This window comes from Centroberyx affinis, unplaced genomic scaffold (genome assembly GCF_046629955.1).
Source record: "Centroberyx affinis isolate AG114_WGS23_722 - 3 ecotype Tasmania unplaced genomic scaffold, CSIRO-AGI_Caff_v1 ptg006598l_1, whole genome shotgun sequence".
In the NCBI taxonomy this organism is placed as follows: domain Eukaryota; kingdom Metazoa; phylum Chordata; class Actinopteri; order Beryciformes; family Berycidae; genus Centroberyx; species Centroberyx affinis.
Genome location: NW_027283343.1, coordinates 90921 through 112334, shown reverse-complemented (window position 1 = coordinate 112334; position 21414 = coordinate 90921). Strand labels below are relative to the sequence as shown.

The following is a 21414-nucleotide window of genomic DNA, read 5'->3' as shown; positions in this document are numbered from 1 at the left end:
ACAAATCTCAGTTTTCAGAGAGCTAGGTAGCTAACTTTCAAACTTGAATGACAAAGAAGAAACTCTGGTCAAAAATATAAATAAAATGACTTCTTTTTTTCATTCATTCATGACATTCATGATCTTTGAAGGTCAGCAGCTAGCTAACTAGCTTACCTAGATAGCTGTAGGCTAGTATGAACTTGGAAGGTCAGCTAGGCTAACTAGCTAACCTTGATAACCTTAGTGTGCTAGGCTTCATAAAATTTGTTTCCTCCTTAGCCCTTGTCTTTTCACTGGGCTTCAGTCTACATTACTTAACCAGAAATTATTGCTATTTATATTTTTTATTTTCAATTTGACCAGAGCTCCTACTTTGCCATAGCCCTTTAGCTAAAACTGCGCTCTGAAAAACTGTTCTTTGGCTCCGCCCACTGAGGTGTAACTCATAATGAGATTATTTCTGCCTCCAGAGCAGCTCTGCCTCTGAGAAATGTTTGTATAACTAAAACTCCAGTGTGTCAGTAATGATCATAATTTGAGTAAAAGAGCACTGACCATATCAAGTTTGTGTTGTGTTATGTTTGTGTTTGTGTATGTGTTTGTGCATGTTTGGGTCTCCCAGACTGACCTGCTCCATGTTGGGGGTGTTGTACTCCAGCATGTACCCCTGTAGATCTCCATTCATCTTCCCAGGAGGCTCCTCCCACATCACCAGCACCTCTGTCCCATTAAGCACCGCACTCACGTTCACAGGAGGGCTATCTGGCACTGAAACACACCGCACAGCAGAGGTTACACAACAGCACTCTCAGGCATTTCACATTTCACACAGCTACATGTTGTATTTCCCATCCTTTCTGTTTTTGTTGTCTTTTTTTTTTATCAGAGTAGGGTTAGGTAATCATGTGTGGTGTGTCAAAGGTTTGTGGGTATGAGCGAGGAGCCGGCAGTGGGCCCGGGGCCAGGGGCCAGTGGGCTGGGGGTTAGCCAGGCGTGTGTTATTTTGACAGCCTGGAGCCTCTAGGGTGTGGATAACTACACCAGCTGGAGGGAGAAGATGTCAGAGAATGTGAAGAATTCGGCTTTATTAGGGCAAAAAAGGCTAGTTAAGGACAGCACGGACCGGCCGCTTCAGCTGAGTTCAGGAGCCACGGCCCTCTCTCTGCCACAGCATGGTCGGACGAACACAGATGGACACATGCTGAGGCCCTCTACTCTGTCTCTGTCTCCCTCCTTCACGCTCTCCGCTTCTTTTTTCTGTCCTCCTCTAGCTGGGCTTTATTCTCTGTTGCTTGCCTTTTTTCTTTCTCACCCTTTGGACCAGAGAGCGAGAAAAAAAAAAAGGCTGTTGGCAGCAGAAAAGCCCAGTGGAGAGAAAAACTAGCTGAATAACATGCTAGAAATAGTGTGAGGAATGTGTGTGTGTGTCTGTGTGTATATATGTGTGTGTGTGTTAGTGCTCTGGATAGTGCAGGCTATCCAAGAACCTTTCACAAGGAGACGACGGTGCTTATTTCCTTTGTTGCCGTTTGAGTTAAGGCTCTCTTTGTCTTTGTTTCTCGCTCTCTCTCTACAAGCTTACAAAGCACACACAGTCGCACACTAGTCGCACACACACACACACACTCATACATACACACACACACCCAGTCAGTGTGAGTTTGGGAAACATGGCCCAGCCTATGGATGATGTTATCAGGAAGCGTTTGGCGGCTGATTGTTTCCACATGTGGTCCCTGGTCTGACTGCCAGCGGCAACAAAAACAACCTCCATGTCCGTCCGTTGCACCACTATGTCTCCACCTATGTCCCCGTCATCCATCCCTCTCTCTCTCCCTCTCTCTCTCTCTCGACCTTCTCCTCTACCTCTCCGCCGTCCCTTTCGGGCCAACCCCGCTCCCCTCCTCCCCTCCCTCTCTTTCTCTCTGTCCCTCGTTCAGCATGATTACATCTCCTCCTTTTCCAAGTTTTCTTCTCTCGTTGCTGCCTTCTCTGTGGTAACGTCTCTCTCTCTCTCTTTTTCGTACAAGGAATCGAGCCATGAGCTCAAGTGAACAAAGATGTTAATTGTCAATGTAAAACTTAAGGGGGGGAAAAAAAATGGCCTTACTTAAGTCCAATTGCAAGATTTGGGAAGTTTTAGGGAGGAAAACTGAAAAAGAGATGTGTGCCAGTGCCTTTGTCTAAAATGCAGAAACAAGAACTATTAAAAAAAAAAAAAAAAAAAATCTCAGGCTCAGTGTCTCGTGTTGTTCCTTTCTCTCCCACATTAAAGCAGCCCAGACTTGGCATGAAGACTAAGAAACAAACGCTTTTCAGCCACGATTAGTTCACAACAGCCGAGGTTAACATCTGCATACATGGCAGACTACTACTGTTTCACATCCTGCTGCATGCTGTTATTGATGAGCCGGTGTCACATAACCCCGCTCCGAGCATTAAACATCTTTTCGGAGGCAGCGGCGTTCCTCTATTTCTCTCTCTGGGCTTCATCATGCGGCTCTCGGTCTGTTTGTCTCTGCGAGGGTCAGCGTGAGGATGGAAAAGGGTCATCTTTAAGCCAAATACTGACTCACAACCCTGGGATCTGGATCCACCGTCTGTTCTCCATAAATAAAAACAAGCTCAGCACTACACAGGAAACATCTTTCCCAGATCAGTCGGAGCATGAATGTCGGTGTCATCAAAAATGTCACAACATCCAAGAACATCCACCTCTTTTAATCTCTTTTTTTTTTTTTTTTTTTTTATTACAGCGGAACAAACTGTTTTCTTTAGCATCTCATACCGTTGAACCGGATTCTGTGAAACAGAGCTGTTTAATGATTGTGGTTCCGTTTTTTTCAGGCAGAGACATTAAACGGGATAAAAAGTGACGCAAATGTGTGTGTGTGTGTGTGTGTGTGTGTGTTGCGCCACGTCGTCATGACTCACTTTCAACTGCCAGAAAGCTAGACTGTCCCGTAATACTGGAGTAATTCAAGCATCGTTTTAGGGGTACAGACAGATGTGACATAACACATAGCATATAGAAATTATGATTCTCCCTGTAGCCATTTAGGGTGCTATACTTCATTCCAGAATATTAGTGTGTGTATTAACCTATGTAAAAGTCTTGGAAGTACACAATATGACTGTTTTGGTAAGTATTTTTTGTGTTTAGATTGTGTTGTTACACACTTTCTCAGAAGATGCTTTTTGTGTGCATGCAATTCACCGGGTTCATTCATTTTCTTTGCTGGTAGGAGAGATGCAATTCTGGAGCTATTTTAAGACGTGAAAGGAAAATCCATTTACAGAATGGATGTGTAAAGTATAATCTCATTGCAGCTTTAGGATCAGGAGTGTGACGTGGGTCGCGCCGCTTCCTCTCCCACCGCCCCGGCCTTTCCCCTTCTTTCTATTCTCTCATCCCCCGGGGAAGAAAGTGGGCTTTGGGAAAATAGCAAAATGCATGTTTTTACAAAGCCCCCCCCCCCTCTACCCATCCCTCGTTTCCCTGCTCCTCCATCCCATGCCTACGCCCACCATCGTCCCTCTCCTTCGTTTTTTCCCACAGTGCCTAGCTGTGTGTTCATTCCTATTTTTTCCCCCTCTGGAAAGTGGAATCACAGGTCAACTGGGGTCGAAAAAAGGGGGAAAATGGAAGAAGGAGGAGGGGACTTGAAAGACGGGAACAAGAGAAAGAGAGAGAGTTTTGCTTGTTTTGGAGATGCAGGAAATACATTCCTCATAGAGTTTGTAGGATTTGGTAGTGAGAGAGGGAAAGGGATAGTGCAAGAAAGAGAGAGAGAGAGAAGGGGGACAAACTAAGAGAGAAGAAGTAGGCCCAGGCTACTTGGGGAAAGGGCGGATGGATATGGGATGAAAAGAGCTGGGCAGGAGAAGAGTCTACAATGAGGTGAAAAAGTGAGAAGAATCAAGGACACATGTCAAGGATACTGCAGAACACTATTGATTAATGAGGCACAAATGGAAGAAGAAAGAGTTTGAGAGGAAGACTTATGGCTCTCCAATAGATCCCTATGGGTGGTTGGCAATAGTCTCCAGCAGTAAGACCAAAGAGAAAGATGTGGAAAATATGGCAGAGCTGTCTTCACTCTCTGTCTACCTCTCCTCATTCACTCTCTCACTCCCTTTGACCTCTGTCACTGCTTTAACTAGCCAGCTGAATCTTATCATCTCTTATCATTCTTTTCTCACCCTCCGGCTCATTAAAACTCACAGGACAAGTGCAGAGAGAGCTGCCAGAACTAGAATGAAACAATATGAAATGTCGAAGGGGGAAATTATAGAATTTGGCGAAACAGAGGAATTTTTCCACTGAAATGAAACAAGGATCGCTAAGATTTTGTCAAATGAAGAACAGAAACTTTTTTCTTTCTGGGAAAAGGAGAAATCCTCAATGTAGCCAGCGTATCTCAAAACCGCTTTTAGTCCTTCTCCATTACAGTAGCGAGTTAAATAGTGCTACTTCTCTCTCTTTCTGTTTATGAGAAACGCTGCGTCGAAGTATTTTTACATTGTAAGCAACTTCCATCATGGAAAGCCCCGTCATCTCTCCCGTGGCATATCTCTTCGCTTAGTATACACTGTTTCCATTCCCATTCATCCAGGGATAGAGACAGCGAGCATGAGCTGGCATGGAAAATCCCACCTCAGTTTAAACTCCAACACACAGCAGCCTAGCATTACAGTTTGGACAGAGTGCTGCGATCCTAACTGAAGCCTTTCAGGAGAATTTACCATCCACCCTCCCTCCCTCCCTCCCTCCCTCTCCCCTTCTCCGTCTCCACCTACCCTATCCCAACGCTACCAGCCCTGTTTCTACCTCAACGGTTTACATTTGAAACCAGGTTGTAAATTCAAAGAGGTACAGTCACTAGTGTCTGGCATTCTTCATAAACACAGATGTAGTTAAAGGGGCACAGGAAGGAATATTATGACTCACAGTTCACTGTAACTTGAATCTCTGACTCCTGATAATCATAACTTCTCTAAAGGCCCTGAGTCACAGAGAGCAACACAGAAGACGGTTTCATTCAAAAGCAGACTGCACACTTGGAGTGAATTAAGTTCCCCTCATAGCAGGATCAGAAATTAACGGGGGCTCCAGGCAAAAATGCCATTGAAGGTTCATGAAATGCCTGTGAAATGAAAAATGATGGGGGGAAAAACACCCCCTGATAATTAGGAATACCCTTTGATGCATTTCATTTTGTTTTTTCGTTGAGTTGTCAAATTATCACATGTGAATGCGACTACTGTCCCCCCCTGGGTCACTGTATGGGATTCTTTCCAGTGCGTTCTGGAGCAAAAATAGAGCAGTTTTTTTTTTTTTTTTAGCAAAACACAACCGAGCACACAGCCTGAAGCAGCAGCAACTGTTGGCACCACGCAGCCAAGAGTAGGAGAAAATACCGACCAACACAAACCACTGCAGCAGCAAAAAATAAAACAACCAATGAAGTAAAAAAAACTCAATTGAGAGGTGGAGGATGGACTGACTGGGGACAGAGAGGGGAAAACAGCACCATCCTCTTCCAGCAGTGGGAAAGAAGTTAATACTTAGTTGTACAAATTGAGCATATATGCCAATATACAATGCAAATGTATTATTTCATAGTTGAATAAAATTACCCCCTGAAAAACACCGAAATGCCCCTAAAAATAACAACAAGAGGGCAAAAAATGCCATCTGAAAAAAAGTTAATTTCCCTCCTTGCAGTCAGTGCTGAGCAGCTGGCTGCTCTTTAACAACAGGAGCAGCCAATAGGATCGGCCCGCACTAGTTACTGTACACAGTAGGAGCGGGAGGAGGCTGGACTTGGACCTCCAGCAGTAGCCAGATAACTCACCCTCGACCATGACCCACTTCAGAGGAAATGATCCCATACACACACACACACGTGGACACACTCACACTCACACACACTTGACATCCAGGGTGAAAACAAACATCTCCTCACTCGGAAGGCTCTTACCTCCTTCTTTGGTCCTCAGCTCCACCCAGGGCGTCCAGTCAGAGGGCCCCTGGCTGCTGTGACAGGCCACCCTGACAGCATAGGGGCTGTGGGGCTCCAGGTCCGCGATCAGGTGGGCGGTCGGGGGGATGTTCACATTCTGGTTGTGGATCATCTCATCTGGGCCTGCGGCGAAGGATTCCCCCGAACGCTTGGCCTGGAACATTCACATAATAAACGTCCATATTACAACCAGAAGATTTGTCGCACAGCTTAAAGGTGCTGTGTGTAGCATCAATAAATCATTAGCACATTAACTTTGACACATTAGTATAATTATCATAATAAACAAGACACAAATCAGGAAGGTTTTGTCGTTTTGGCTGTTCCTCCAGCACAAATGGAGATAAAACTTTCAGCGTTTCTGGCAATGGTAGACGGTGGAAAGAGTGAAATCACTTCCAACATGTTTATCCTCTTCAGGAAAGCAAAAGAGAAAACCTGTGACCGAAGAAGCAAAACAAACACATGCAGAGTGACGGCGGGGAGGACGAACAAGTAGCAACATTTTCTTTGTGACAGGAAGCAGCGGGGTTTGTGGGATACGTGGTTTAACTTTGAGAAACACTGACAAAAATACCACTGGCGTGAGGTAGAGGATACCAATCATCTCCACCATGGTCTCTTTTGTTTACAGTAATTTAGCCCAAATATTACAAATAATTTAATAATGATATATTGATGGTTAAACTGTAACACCTTTTAATGTTTTACTCCAACAACGTCAGCACACACTCAGTTCAGCAGACAGGACGCTCTGATGAAGTTCTCCTCGACTGAAATCCCAGATATTAAATGTAAAATATGCACTGAACTGAGTGTGCGGAGACTCCTTTTCTTCTACAACACCATTGGAATACATCAAATACATTATTTTGTTTCATTATTCATTTCATTGTTGGGGAATTGGGGGGGTTCGGGTGGGGGTCGGGTGTTAGTCGTCAAAAATCCTTTTTAAATCTGTTTCATTGCTGTTGGATGCGGCCCAGCAGGCTCAGCGAGGTGCACAGAAAGCAGAACTCATCAACCGAAGATTACAGGCAGAAACCTGCTGCCTCGGCAAAGCTGCTGCGGTAAACACATTTAAAGAGGAACACAAGGGGGGAAAAAAAAACCCGCTTGATCGCAACAATCCTTAAACCACATAAAAGTCTCCGGTCTGGACGATTGTTCTCTGCTGCGTTGCTCATTACAAAGCTGCTGCTGCTACTGGAGGCTACAGGCTGCAGGCTGCAGGCTGCAGGGTGGGCTTACAGTCAGCTTATATTACATGACAAAAACACAGTGAAAAGTGGAGTTCAAATGTCAAGGATCAGCTACACAAACAGATTATTGTACACTACCAGTCAAACGTTTGGACACACCACATTATTCTTTATTTTTACTATTTTACCACATTTTAGAATAATAGTTAAGACGTCAAAACTATGAAATGACACAAATGGAATTATGCAGTGACCAAAAAAGTGTTAAACAAATCAAAACTATCTTATATTTTAGATTCTTTAAAGTAGCCGCCCTTTGCCTTGATGGAAAGGCAAAGGCTTTGGAAAGAAATTCTTACATAGACATCAACTTCAGGTGTGTCCAAACTTTTGACTGGTAGTGTGTGTGTGTGTGTGTGTGTGTGTGTGTGTGTCTGTATGAACAGGTGCTATTATACACTGCTGTGACAATGAATCTTAGAATAATAGGAGGATGACTGAGAGGCCACATAAGTAGTAGGGCAGGTTATTATCCCTCATGGCGTGAGTTGGGTGGTGTGACAAAGGAATGTTTAGTCGTGTGTATATGAATGAGGAGTGTGTGTGAATGTGTATGTGTGTGTGTCACAGAGAGAGAGGGGGGAAGTCATTCCTGACTCAGTGAATCACCGTCCAGCCTGTAAACAGGCCTGCTTAATCTAATTGAACAGCTCAGCCTGAGTCACACTTTGGGAGCATTCCCCTTGCATGGCTCAGACCCGCAATACCTGCTGTCAGTGCCTTTTCCTGTTTTCTTTGACTGCCTTCCTTTCTTCCTCTCTTTCTTTTTCTTTCTTTCTTTCTTTTGCTTCCATTTCTGGCTTGCTCATTCCCCCATTCTCCCATTTTTTTTCTCTCTCTTTCTTCTAATAGCACAATAATATCTTTCAGCCCCTCTGCACTGTAGCTTTTTCATGTTTCTGTTCGCCACACAATGAACCGTTAAATTCAGATTCTGCCCCATTCTGCTGTAGCTGGCCCCTTGGCTGTTCCCCTGTGGGTGGGGGGGTGGGGGGGTCGGGGGTGAGTGGGGGCGTAGGGGGCAAGAGCAGCATGGGGTATAAGCAGTGGGGTGCAGCAGGGGCGGCTTTATTAGAACCAGACGTTTAGGGGTGGTGCTGTGCTGCTCCCTTTTCCAGGAGAAAATATTCCTCCTCTCTCTCAACTACGAGCTGTAATGGCCATAGTGGGAGAGAGACAGAGAGAGAGAGAGACAGAGAGAGAGAGAGGGAGAGAGGGAGGGAGTGGTGCTACATGAGATTAGTCCAGGAGGCCACTTTCCCAGAGTGAAACTTGATCCACTGCTACATGAATAAGAGAGGGAGGGGTAGAGGATGAGTTAAGAGAAGAAAAGAAAGCCAAGCTCTCTTTTCTCTAAAATCAGCCTTGCAAAAGGTGAGGCCATGGTCTTCAGAAAAATCACAGCCCCATTTATAGATCAGGAGAGTGATGTGTTTGTTTAACTTGCGGGTCAAACACTTGTGGAGATTTTTTTCCGTGCTATTTTTCTCAGCCAGTTGCGGAGTTTATCGTCTGTTGTCTCACCTGGACAGAGCAGCGGATTATGGGATAGTCGCCTCCAAAACCAGGCTGCCATGACAAACGCAGACTCGTCTGTGTGATCTCTATAGCTCTTAAGTTCTGAGGCTGGGATGGGAGAACTAGAGAAAGAGAGAGACAGACAGAGAGAGAAAATGAGGGGGTATTATGCAATTAACCACAGTTTAAACAGAAAGAATCCAAATTGAATGAAGTGAGAGTTAAGAGGGATAGTAGACATGTATATACTTTGGGATGGGACGAATTCGCAATGCAAAAAAGTGAGGCAGAAAAATGAATTGTGATACTAGCTACATTTTATTCTGCTGTAGCAATCACAACTGAGATCACAATTCCACAAGCTCTCCATTGAATTATTTGCACTTGCAATGACAGCATTTTTAAATTGTTGTTTGTTTGTTGTATTCTAGCAAGCCAATGCCATCACTAGAAAGATTTGTGGCTCAGAAATAAACAGAATTCTGCACAGTCATACAGCTGTACTTTTATTTATCACATCGTATCGTGGTTGTATCGAATCGTGAACCCCATATCACGTATTTACTCGTACCGTGAGATAAGCATATCGTCCCATCCCTAATACTTTATAAATGTCCAGATTTCATCCCATCTGCTCTTTCACAGTATGACACCTACCAGTGATGGTACCCGAACCAGATGTGGCCACTCCCTTGCGGTTATGAGCCTCACAGGAGAAAGTGCTGGTCCTGTTCAAACCTGGACAGAAAAATCAAACAACACACGGGTGTGAAGCGGGAACTTCCGGCATCTTTCAAAACCAACATCCCTCGCTCAGCAGCCTGAGCTGGACGTTATGTTGATGTGAGAAAGAGAGGGCAGAAGTTCAAACTGAAGTTCTGTGAAGGAAATAGTTTCCATAAGGTAATGTGATCTCTCTGTCAACAGTGGTGAAGGATTAGGATTAGTTTTGGTGTTAGTATGTACTAACTAACTGTGTTGATAATGAGAGTGTATCCGTGTGAGATCGGCCTACATTGCATAAACATCCATCTCAGCAAGTCATTAAGTCTAGTGCTGAGTCTTAAAATCGAAACATATCCTCTGCCAAGAATGATGCAGGCACTCCTTGGGCCAATCAGTAACAAGATGCATCATCCCTCCAAATTTCAGACTGGTGGTGTAGCAGTTATGGCATTTCAAAGTTTGAAATCTTGACCTTTAATTATAACGCCCCCATCAGGTCTATCAGTGTAACTTGTTAAACTCCAGATCTTCCCTCCAAGTTTCGTTAAAATCAGGCCAGTTGTGTGTGAGATCACAGACGGACACAGCCTGATCCACTGATCCCCATAGATGTTTCATGATGCTTCAAGAAATGTCTTTAATCAAGCTACTATGTCTTCATACTACTAACAAAGTGCATGTGCCTTATTCCAAGATATTGTCACTTTTTTGAAGATGTTTGAAACTGGTGAAGCTACACTGACTAAAACAAGGAACATTATCTCACCCCGTTGGCAGATTTTTTCCATTTGTTTCTAATGAAAACAAGATTTGAAAGACTCAACACTAGACCAAATGACTTGCTGAGATGAACATTTTTTTCTGCAGTGTAGCCGGGAGAAGGAAGCGAGCGGTCGTGCTGAGATCCAGGTGTAGAGAGAGAGCTGAGCCGCTGCTTTCAAGAGGCTGGGGCTCTGAAGGGGGCAAAACACTGTGACACACACTGACATTCAGCAGTGAATGAGTCCTCTCATACAGTGACTCACAGGGCGCTCACACACTCAAAACTACATTCCACACACATACACACAGGCACACACACACACACACACACACTGAAACATGTGACATTCAAGTTTTATCACTATTATCTAACACCCCAACATTGTCACTCGGCCACAAACTGAGAGTCACACAGAATCACGCAGTGTGTTGCGCAGCGCCGACGGCACCATGCCTCCATTGTGTTGTGGCCGGAAAGAGAACAGGGGGTACGATGCCTGGGCAAGAGGGGTTGAGGAAAGGGAGGGAGGGAGAGAGGGAGGGAGGGAGGGAGGGAGGGAGGAGGACTGACCACTGACTGTGTGGGTGAATGAACTGCTCATCAGGCCATCTCGCGATTGCGCCACTCTCCGTTCTGTCTCCTTCTCCTTCCCCCAATAGCCCTTCATCAGCAAACCGCAACACAACATCCCCTAACCAGCCAAAAATGTCATAATCGGGTCACGGGGGAGAAGTCCTGAGCTCATGTGCACGCCGGTATTGACCAACAGCTTCGTACTGTTTACAACGTGCAGAGGTAGTTCCTGTCAGCTGGGAGTGGACAGTGTGTAGCTCTGGGTAATGTAGATGGGTAATGATTTCCAGTGTGCCCAAATGTCCCATGGGACTGGGGAACGTTGGGAGGGTTTTCTGTGTATTTGAAGAAGCGGGACTGCGTGTTGCCTGTGATCCCTCGTGGGCCGGCTGGATTGGGCTCCGTGCCATCTCCCTTTATGGGCCTATTGAATGAATATTTTTGCTTGCGGTGGTTTGGGTCTGCGGTGTGCCAGAGCAGCTGTCCATTCCAGAGATGTGAGTGTAGGTTACCGTCAGATACTACTGGTCAACACCAGCCGACCTGCTCTGATGAGTCAAACCAGAGCCCTTAACCAACCGCCCCTCCCTCCGCCCCTCCCTCCTTCCGTCTGACTCACCCGGCTCTGCCTATCCTCCTACAACTGGACAGTGCACAGGCCGGCTATCTGGCAGGCAGCTGCGGTTTGCATTCAAGCGGCGACAGAAGCCTCCTCCTTTCTCTCCCTCCCTCTTTTATCTGGCTGTGCCCTCTTCACTTCTATTTTCCAGCCCTGTCTCCTTCCCCCCCAATTTTCCCTCTCGTGCCTGCTGCTCTCCCTTTGCCCAGCAGCCCCGCAACCACAAGGCACATCCTCAATGGATCCGGTGGCGCTGAGCCAGGCAGCCTGCACAGTCTTTGGAGGGTGGTTATTTGGTGGCCGTGTTTAAGTGAGGGAGGGAGGAGGGGGGGGGGGGGTTTGGGAAGTCTTTGAAACTAAAGAAGATAGCTGCTCTGTAACTTTTGTACCAGTAAATTATAAGGAAGCCGAAGGGATTAAATGAAAGCCAATATTTTTGAAACTGTCCTGCTTCTAGGTATTTAAATGTCCTAGTACTTGGGAACACGAGCTGCTGACAGCCGCTACTTGCTTGACTGATTTATTGATCATTGGATGCTGAGCCGTGTTTGGGGGGAGTGGAAGCCCTTGAGCAGTTGATTGATGCGGCGTGTTATAGTTAGTAGTAATAATGGGTCTAACTAAGCCGTCTACACGTGGCGCTGAGTGCTGTGGCAGTAGTGAGTGAAAGCTGATACCTGTGAGGTTGAGGGTGGAGGGCGACAGGGCCACTGGGTCCGTCAGGGCGTTGAGAGGAGCCCCGTCCTGCAGCCAGATCACCCGGACCGGCTCCGGAGGCCCGTGGGCCACGCAGTGCAGGCTCAGGGAGACGTTGGCCACTATCGACGTGTGCTGGGGCTCCACGGAGAAATGAGGCAAGCCTGAGAGAGAACGAGGAGAATCAGACTCCAGACTCCATTAACAATACAAATAAAGCAGACTGCATCACTCACATGAAGTGTGTTTATGTTTGTGATTGTCTCCGTGTATGCAAGCACACTCCATCTTAACAAGTCTATTATAAATAGTTCTCAAAATCATAATTTTCTTAGAACAAGTGAAAAAATCTGCCAGTGGGGTTAGATAACTTGTTTCCAATGCAAATCCAACTTGTTTCAAGAATTTTGTAGAATCAAGTGTCATTTTCTTGATAGAAGTCCATTGATCTGCCTTATTCTGACTTGTTTTAAAATACGACACTCATTTCTAGTGAAGTGAAACTGCATTGAGTTATTTCCCACCATTTGGCAAAATCTTTCTCGTTTTAAGAGACTGAATATGAAACTGAATGACTTGAGATGGACGTTTTTTGCAGTGCAATCGCTAAACCCATCTAAACTCACCCTCCAGCTGGATGTTCCCCTCCTCAGACATGGTCCTGTGTTCCTCTGACAGCACAGCACAGCGGTAGGAGCCCATGTCAGGGAGCTGGACCTTCTCAACCCTGTTATGTGGAGAGGATGGTGTAACTTGACAGCTTTCACAAAGATCAAGCAACCAAAAATGAGATTGATAAAACAGGGACATACAGGCAGACAGACACATAGAGCCTGATTACTTTCTCTGTGAATGTCACAATAGGATTAAGTGCATTAAGTTACAGGAAGTGATGCACAAAAATGGGATTTTGCCTGTGTTATATCAGATCTTCCAGACTCAATTTGGCAGCGGTCCATGGTGTTCAACATAATCATGAAGCAATCCAGCAACAATACCGGTTAAGCTATGACAAAGAGAAAGGGCGGAGGAGCAGGAAATAGTAGCGCGAGCACAGATTTAAATACAATCACTGGAGATGCATAACTGACACTTTCAGGTCAGGTGTGGCTGCACAGCAACGCGGCCTCATCAGATCTCAGAAAGCTGCACTGACAATGACAAGAGCAGCAGCCAGAGGGGAACAGGCAGATCGTCACAGGAAAGACCGCCGCCTACCTGAGAGTGCTGATGACCATCCAACTGTCGCTGTCGATGGGGACTTGGATCTGGTTGGTGTCTGCGTACTCCAGCGGCACACCGTCTCTCAGCCACAGCACATCAGGAGGGTCCTGCTCCTCGCCCCCTTTGCCCCTCAGGGAGCAGTGCATCGTCACAGGCTTTCCCAGCGACGAGATGACGGTAGTGGGACTCCGCACAAACTCCAAATCTTTGATTAAGAGAGGGGGAAATCAGGATTAGGGGTTTGTTTTTATGTCACTGATTAAAATAAAGTTAATCTCATGAATGCAACACACATTTCTTGTCTTTGCATTGGCACTGCAAACTAAACCCTTATCTTAAAACAGCATGCTTTCCTGCTGTTGCTCTGTGTACTTGCTCTGATAAACGTCTTGTGTTCATCTAAGAGCTAAACAGAGCCTTGGTTTCGCCTTGGCTGTGATATGATAAGGACAGGTAGCCCAGAGTTTATCCACCGCCACACTGACTTTTGGATCAGCCCAGTCCTCGTCTGTCCCTGACTGATAGAGCCTCTGACCTGAGAAGGACAGAGCTGATACCGGGACAATGGCTCCTTGTTGCAGGACGGCTGCTCCTACTGGTCCGGCAGTGTCAGAGCGCAGGGAGCTCAGCGCAAACACTAAACACATTCAGGCTTTCTCTCAAATGTCTCTCAAACGGCAATGATAGGCCTGCGGAGCGCTTGCCAAGATGTCTGCGAATCTGTTCAATGTCCAAAATACAAGGCTGGGAGGGTAGTCATAAATATGATGAGCATTAACCTCTCCTGCTGTTTCTTCCTCTCCTTACTTTTACGGCATTGAATAGAACAGAAATGCTAGGTATTCCTGTATCTGGCAAAGGGCAAGGCATGCATGCTGTCTTGTTTTAAAGATAAAAGAACGGTTGCAGCCTTGATCTCCATTCCAATACAAGGCTGAGAAGGAGTCATAAATATGATGGGCATAGATCTCTCATATTTCTTCTTTTCTTTCTTTTGCACCATCAAGTAGAAATGCTAAGCATCTGTGTTAGTTGGCCAAAGTGAGTCACACCTACTCCCTCTATAGTTTTAAAGATAAAAGTGGATGATGAGCATCTCTTTATCGTTATCATCGTCTTTTTATCTTTTATCATCTTTTTATTGTCTCTTTATCGGCTTTTTATCATCTTTCTATTGTCTTTTTACGTCTTTTATCTTAACTCTATCTTAATTTTATCTTACTTTTATTCTATTATTTTATTTATTTTGGTTTTCATCCTACGATTATACCGCTATTTACTTGAATGTTTGCTCTTTTCCACCTCTGTCCTCCTATGAATTTAATCCCTGTTTATTATTGTTTTATTGGCTTTTAAATTCATAATTTGAGTATTCTGCTTTTATTTTGTCTGTCAAAGCACTTTGTAAACTCTGTTTTTAGCATTATTATTATTATCTCTTCCAATTAAAAGCTTTGGCTGGACATTAGAACAGCTAGTCAGGGAAGAGTGAACTTGTTTAAGATTATTCTTATTTTTATTATTATTTGTTCGCCTATTCTGCATTGCATGTCTGCTGAATGTTTGTATGTTTGCTTAATGTAGTATTGTGTGCTGGCTATACTGCTTCCTGCCTTCTAATTTCTTGGAGGACCACATTAAGTGTTAACATTGTCCTGTGCCATCCTCTGGGTTCAATATGCCAAGTCATTTAACATGTTTGATTATTTTTTTTGCCCATAATAAATCCAATCGATCAATCAATCAATCAATCAAAATAATGTGCAGCCTTGGTCTCTATTTCTGGGTTTCCAGAACAGGAACACATAGCCCCTCTTTCACTGAGTGACGCCTGTAAAGACTTTCTCAAGCTTGTCAACCCGCCCTCCTAGTCTGTTTCATGACCAACCTTCGACCTTTGACCCCTCCGCCGTGACCCCAGAGGACTCCATTTCACCCTGTCTCTCTCTCTCACACACACACAAACACACATAAACACACATCATTCAACCTCTCTCAGCTCCTGCAAACAGCCAGACTTCTAATGCAAAAAGCATACATGTTCTCCACTTACTTTACTGAAAAGTAGATGTCAACAAACATAATCATAGTCCATGCACACACACACACACACACACACGCACACGCACACACACACACACACAACCCGACGTTCAAAAAGCTTGTTCTGGGAGTGTACGCTAGATGAAGGGGCCCACTGAATCTTTGCTTCACCGCCTCTCTGTCTCTGTGTGTTTTTTTGGCGTTAAAAGTCATTCCTTCCTCCATCTTTAAGCTTGGCTGATTTCTTTTAGAAACCTGCACAGTCCAGACTTTTCTTTTTTTCTTTTTTCTCACTGGTATACTGGACAAAAGAGCTCTACTTTCTTTCTCCTTCTCTTAGCGCTGCATTCAGATAATAATAAGCTTGTTGCTTTCTGTAAGAATGCAGAGGTGGATAGATAGAACGGGCCATGATCAAACAGTATGACTGTCCGTCTGTGTGTGTGTGTGTGTGTGTGTGTGTGTGTGTGTGTGTGTCAGTGTGTGTGGCCTGTCTCCAGTGATTCACTTGAGCTTAACTGCTCCATCTCCTCTCTTTTGTCCCCCGTTTTTCCCTCGAGGTTCCTCTCTCTTCTTCCTGATCTCTCTTTTCCATCCCGACTCTCCCTCTCTCTCCCTACTCCTGCTCTCTCTTTCATAGAAAACACTCAGATGAAGTCAGATTAAATGTCAGTGGACATGCACATACCAAAAATACCCAACACAGACAGAACGTGCATTTATCCTTCTCTCCACTCCCTCCTTTATCTTTCTGGCTTTTTAACGCTACATAACTCAGCCCATCCATTCACTCCCCCCCCTCCCCTCTCTCTCCCTCTTTTTCATTTACCCTCCTTTTCATGCCATTCTTCGGATTCATCGCTACACATTTTGCCACCTCCCCTCCCAACTCTTTCTCCTCCACTCTTGCCCCCTTACCCCATCCATCATTTCCCTGCTTGCGTCTGATTCAGACCAGCTCTGACTCACAAGCTAAAGCATTTGGGTTTCTCCCCCCACCCCCCTCCACCTCCCCCTCCACCCCCGCACTCCTCCACCCCAGCCATCCTTACATCCAAATAAGAACCGAGGCATCGGGCAAAAGTTTCCTTTGAAACCGTCAGTCTCAGCCTGTAAATCACACTGATGTCCAGTAATCTCTGTCCCTCCTGATCATATTTCTCAGGAGGGCAGAGGTATGGCTCTGTCTTCTCAGATCAGACAGCCCAAACCATAATGGCCAAAACACACGAGCTGACAGGTGGAGGAACCTGGAAGAATACTAGGCAACAAGGCAGGGAACTCCATTTTTTGTCCACCCGCTACAGTGGCTGATATAATTTCAAAATTCACCTGTCACTTGCAATAATTTACCAGCCAAGTTGATTTTTAGACTAGATTATGACTTCTGAACGATGTCTGGCACTGGCAGGGTTTTCCTTGTGGCTATGATGTCAAATTCCATGACTTTTCCATGACTTTCCATAACTAAGTCCTTCCATGACTTAAAACGTTATTCCTTCCTGGTTTGTTAATGTTGTTTTTCTGGTTTTCTTTTCTGGAGGAAAAACAGCTGAAAACACCATCTAATTCAATGACTCTATGAAACAAGTTGTGAAAAACATTCTGCTGTACCTTTAAAGTGATTTGTAAAACTTGACTTTCCCTGTCTGGAATACATCACTCAAAATGCCATGATATCCCAGGAACTCAATGACCAGAACCCTGGGTTGGATACCTGGGCTGGTAGAGTAAACAAACTTTCCAGACAGTCCAAATTTATCAGCACTGGGATGATGTCTGGAGTTAATTTCCCATGAAGCACCTGATCTCAAAAACACTAGCCAGTCTTTAAATGGTAGCCACCAGTTGTCCTTTACCTAATAGGAAAATGGTAAATAAGGCTCTATATTTTCTTCCAAAATTAAATTATGACTCTCATATCATGTGGACCATGTCATCACATTGCCTATGAATCCATTCCGGCAATGATCTAACATAAACATGAGCAGACACTCTTAGTAAGACCTTTAGATAAATCCAAAGCCTGAATTTTGGCAGACATGATCTTTTATTCCCATGTTTACTTTGTATACCTTGTGTTAAAACACTTGCATAAACCTTTTTTATGAGCGTACATTGCTTCATGTGCATTTAACACGACTTGTCCAGATGTTGAACACATTTGCAGCTGTGGTTGCTCTCGCCACCCCAATTGGTTTAAAGAGGAAGGAGCAGAAAGCTGACTAATTGCTCATTACGTTGTTTTTCTTGTGTTGAAGCTGACTAACAGCAGTCTGGTTGGATAAAAGTCTGCTGGTATGCGACAGATCTTACCTGTCAGTGAGCCGGCAGTTACTGGCCTCCAAGCAGATAAAATGACCATAAGCAGCAGCAGTGACCATTTAGAGCCGCTCATGGTTCTTCTTTCAAGGAGAAAACCTCTGAAAATATCCCGCATAATAAAAGCACACATCTTGGAAACATCACCAGACCCCATCACCGCATCTCCACAGCGCAAAAACCCAAGCTGTGCTCTGAAAAGTTTTGTTGTGGCTCCGACGGATGCTGAAAAAGTGAATATCCACAGGTAGGACCAGACCGGATCCCGTTTCGGTTCCCTTTTAAAGTGACAAGTCTGTAAAAATCTCAGCGCTGCTCAAGTGCCTTGTTCCTTTTCGAGGCTCGCTGTTGTTTTGGTTGATCAGCGGACGAAACGCGCTCAGCATGGACAGACCGCTGAACTTTTAGTTACCAAAAAGCGCACAGCAGTAGGCGCTCTAAAGTTTTCGAGCACTAATTAAGTTGTTAAAAGCCTATTTCTAGCAACTGAGGGAGTATTTTTAAACCAGTGTTTCCTGCAGTCTCTCTCTCTCTCTCTCTCTCTCTCTCTCTCTCTCTCCTGTCCACCGGTCCCTCAGACTCCCTCAGATATTCCCTTGGCCCTTTCTTCTCTCTCTCTCTCTCTCCCCCCCTTCAAACAGGATTCAAATTCCTCAACTCAAGTTCTTTCCATTCTCCTGCCCCTCCTCCTCCCCCTCCTCCTGAGTCTCCCTCCTTTTCTCACAGAGGATGTGAGAAACCCTGCGGCATGCTGATTGTCTCAAAACAATTCCCTGTTCGCTTTTTAATTACACGCGGACCCCTAGAAGTTGTAAATAGCTCCGTAAATCACCCATTTCCCGCTTGAAACAAAGTATCTCCCAGTTTAGGCAAGCGCAGACCTTTGCCTGGCCATTGGTCCATTTCCTAATACCAATAAATAACTAACACCCAATGCATTTACATCCCCCCCCCCCCCCGTTTTTATACAGTGTCTATTACAGAATAATAACATAATACACCGTTTTACCTGGATACCCATAATCTAAATTCAAAAATTAAAGAACCAATACAGTATGAGAAGACAATGGAGTAGAAGCGCTGCTGGGTCTTTGTGGTGATCACAGGTGCTCTTCATCAGGTCATTTTAAATACATATTGCCATGTAAAATAAAGGCATTTTAATTTTGCACAAACCTTACAGTGTGCCTTGGATCGTTTTTGAAGGAGACTTGCATTTAACATTTTTTATTGAGACCATATTCCACTCATGCAATGAGCCCTTCACAAGATGGAATAAACCAATACAGTATGTTTGTCTCCTTATGGCATTGTCTCAATGTTTGCATGTCAATTTATTCTTTACAGCTTTATTGTGCATGGATACCCAATATGTCTGGCTTATTTTTGCCTGCATGATACAGTCTTGCTGCTTTTATTGTACTTGTCACTAGTATACTGTATTGTTTTATATGATGCATTCTCAATCTGTCCACATTGCTTTAGTGTTTTATTGTTTTTTAATGGCCATTTAACATCATGCCAAGGGACAGCAGTTGAAAACAATTGCTGGCTAGCACACACTGGCACACTTACAGTAACCTTGATTGATGTGCATTGTCCTTGTAAAAACAAAACAATGAAATAAATCAACTTAAATGGGTCCTGAATTTCTCTGAGAGCATGTATGTCAATTTTGCCTCAAGTCTGTGAATGACAAAAATAACACAGGGGAAAAGAAAAAAAAAATACTCCTTCATTTCACTATTGGCATGCATATAAACGTGATTTTAAAATCACTTTACAATTTTAAAATCATCAACTTAGTATTAAATCTTACTGTTTAATATTCTTCTAAACGTTATTTAACCTGCCTCTTCATGGGGAATGGAGGGTAAGGGAAAGGGACAAGAATGAAATAAAATAATGATAACAATAATAATCAGTCCATTCATTTTCTATTTATTGAATTATTCCATATAAGCAGGATTATGATTATGATTATGTAATCACAATGTCTCAGACTCAGTTTGAACATAATATTTCAGCTAGACAGACACAAACGTCATCGGCCACAGCAGTCTAAATAAATTCCCCTGTCCCTGATTCCCATCAGGCGGGGAGCCGTGCGGGGCTTGTGCTGTTTCAGACTGTCTGAAGGTGATTGTGCGTGTTTGGGCAGCAACACAGCAGAGGTGATGCTGGCGCCCGCTGCCTGGGAGAAGGGCCCAAAGAGTTCACATACAATTCATGAATAATTGATTCGCAGCGTAGATCCTTGTGTTTTTTTTCCCATGAAAACGATGGGAGCCGCTGGGACTCAGGTTGCGAAGACCTGGGTCCCACTGGCCCTTTAAGAGTGGCTGTGTGGACAGTGTTGTGTTCCCAGGGTCTTTAATGGAGACAGAGAGCGACTGAGAAAGACCCCATTGTATATGCTCTCTTTTCAATAGGGGCTTGAGCAATGGTGCTCCCAGATAGAGGCACAGAGAGCGAGGCAGAGAGGGAGGGAAGAGGGTCACGGAGGGGGTCCCGTACAAGAAAGAGGGGTGTTCTACTCAAAAACACAAAGTTTCGGGGCTGGACGGCCAGGGAGGAGTGAATGTTTGGGTTTTGTTGCTGGGATGTAAGGTGTGGGGGATGGGCTTCAGCTCCGGGAGTCTGTGTTTAGGTTCAAGACAATCCAAAATCCGGCAAACCTGATTAGCCGTACACCAAGACTTAAAGACCTAAGCATGTTTAGGTGCACATAGGTGAAGCACAGTGGATTAACAGAGCTGAAAAGGACAGGCTTCACCATCATACCAGTATAACCGGACACCAGTTATTATGTTCTTCCACAAAGGGAGACTACAGTGTCGGGAACCTTGTTAGTTTCCATTAGTATCTCTATGCCTGCATAACAAAACAACCTGTTGCTCTCGAAGGCCGGTCCCTATTGGCTGCCTGACATGTGAAACACCCCCCTTCCTGCTCTCCCACCCACCGACTTCCCAGCTCACCCACCACCAGGCCCTCCCAGCGGTGGCTAACCATTAGCTCACAGGTTGGTGCACCACAGTGACTTTATGGACATTTGGCTGCCTAAGGTTCAGCGAGGCTCTCCTGCCCCCTCCTGGTGATGAACATGAGGTCAAGTACTCTTCAAAGTGCCAGTCAGAAATGTTGTCATGACTACAGACCCCCCAGATAAACACAAATTAGGCCATGGACCCCAGTTTGATAAGATTTTGTCCCAGGAACCCTAATTTTCAACCCAGATTTCCATTGTTCAATTGTAGAATAGCTGCGATAGCTGTTCTTAAATCTATTCTCTAATTCTGATAATTTCTAGCAAATTAAAATGTAGTTCAATTAACTATTCTTCATGTTATGGGGACGCCCTGGATGCTCCTTCAAGGGCCCCTCGAGGTCCCCAGAGCCCAGTTTGAGAACCACTGGCCTAGTAAGATAGGGAGACCATCCATCAACTGTAAGTCGCAGGTTCAAGCCCCTGTGTTAACAAGAATCAAGCCTGCTGGAGCGCAAGTCACTGAATCCCCACCAGATCCTGTGGTGTTGTTCTGTAGCTGACCTTTGACCTCTGAAAATGATAAGAGAGCTTCCCTACAGGCAGCACTGACGAATATTGTTTACATTCCATTTCCATTGCTTTGCTGTTCTGTTTTTATGATTTGTTTT

The 21414-nt window shown here is 44.7% G+C and overlaps 1 protein-coding gene across 1 annotated transcript in view; it reads right to left on the bottom strand.

Annotated features, from left to right (window-relative positions):
- The window catches only part of LOC139638850 (tyrosine-protein kinase receptor UFO), a 30975-nt gene extending 12701 nt beyond the window's left edge, over positions 1-18274 (bottom strand). Inside the window, exons 1-8 of the mRNA XM_071512875.1 lie at positions 17749-18274; positions 13384-13594; positions 12792-12892; positions 12147-12329; positions 9446-9526; positions 8795-8910; positions 5967-6162; positions 611-750 (exon numbers count right to left, since the gene is read on the bottom strand). Of these exons, the coding sequence (XP_071368976.1) occupies positions 611-750; positions 5967-6162; positions 8795-8910; positions 9446-9526; positions 12147-12329; positions 12792-12892; positions 13384-13594; positions 17749-17911 (1191 nt within the window). The 5' untranslated portion in view covers positions 17912-18274. The remainder of the gene's footprint in view (positions 1-610; positions 751-5966; positions 6163-8794; positions 8911-9445; positions 9527-12146; positions 12330-12791; positions 12893-13383; positions 13595-17748) is intronic.
- Positions 18275-21414: the final 3140 nt, after the last annotated feature.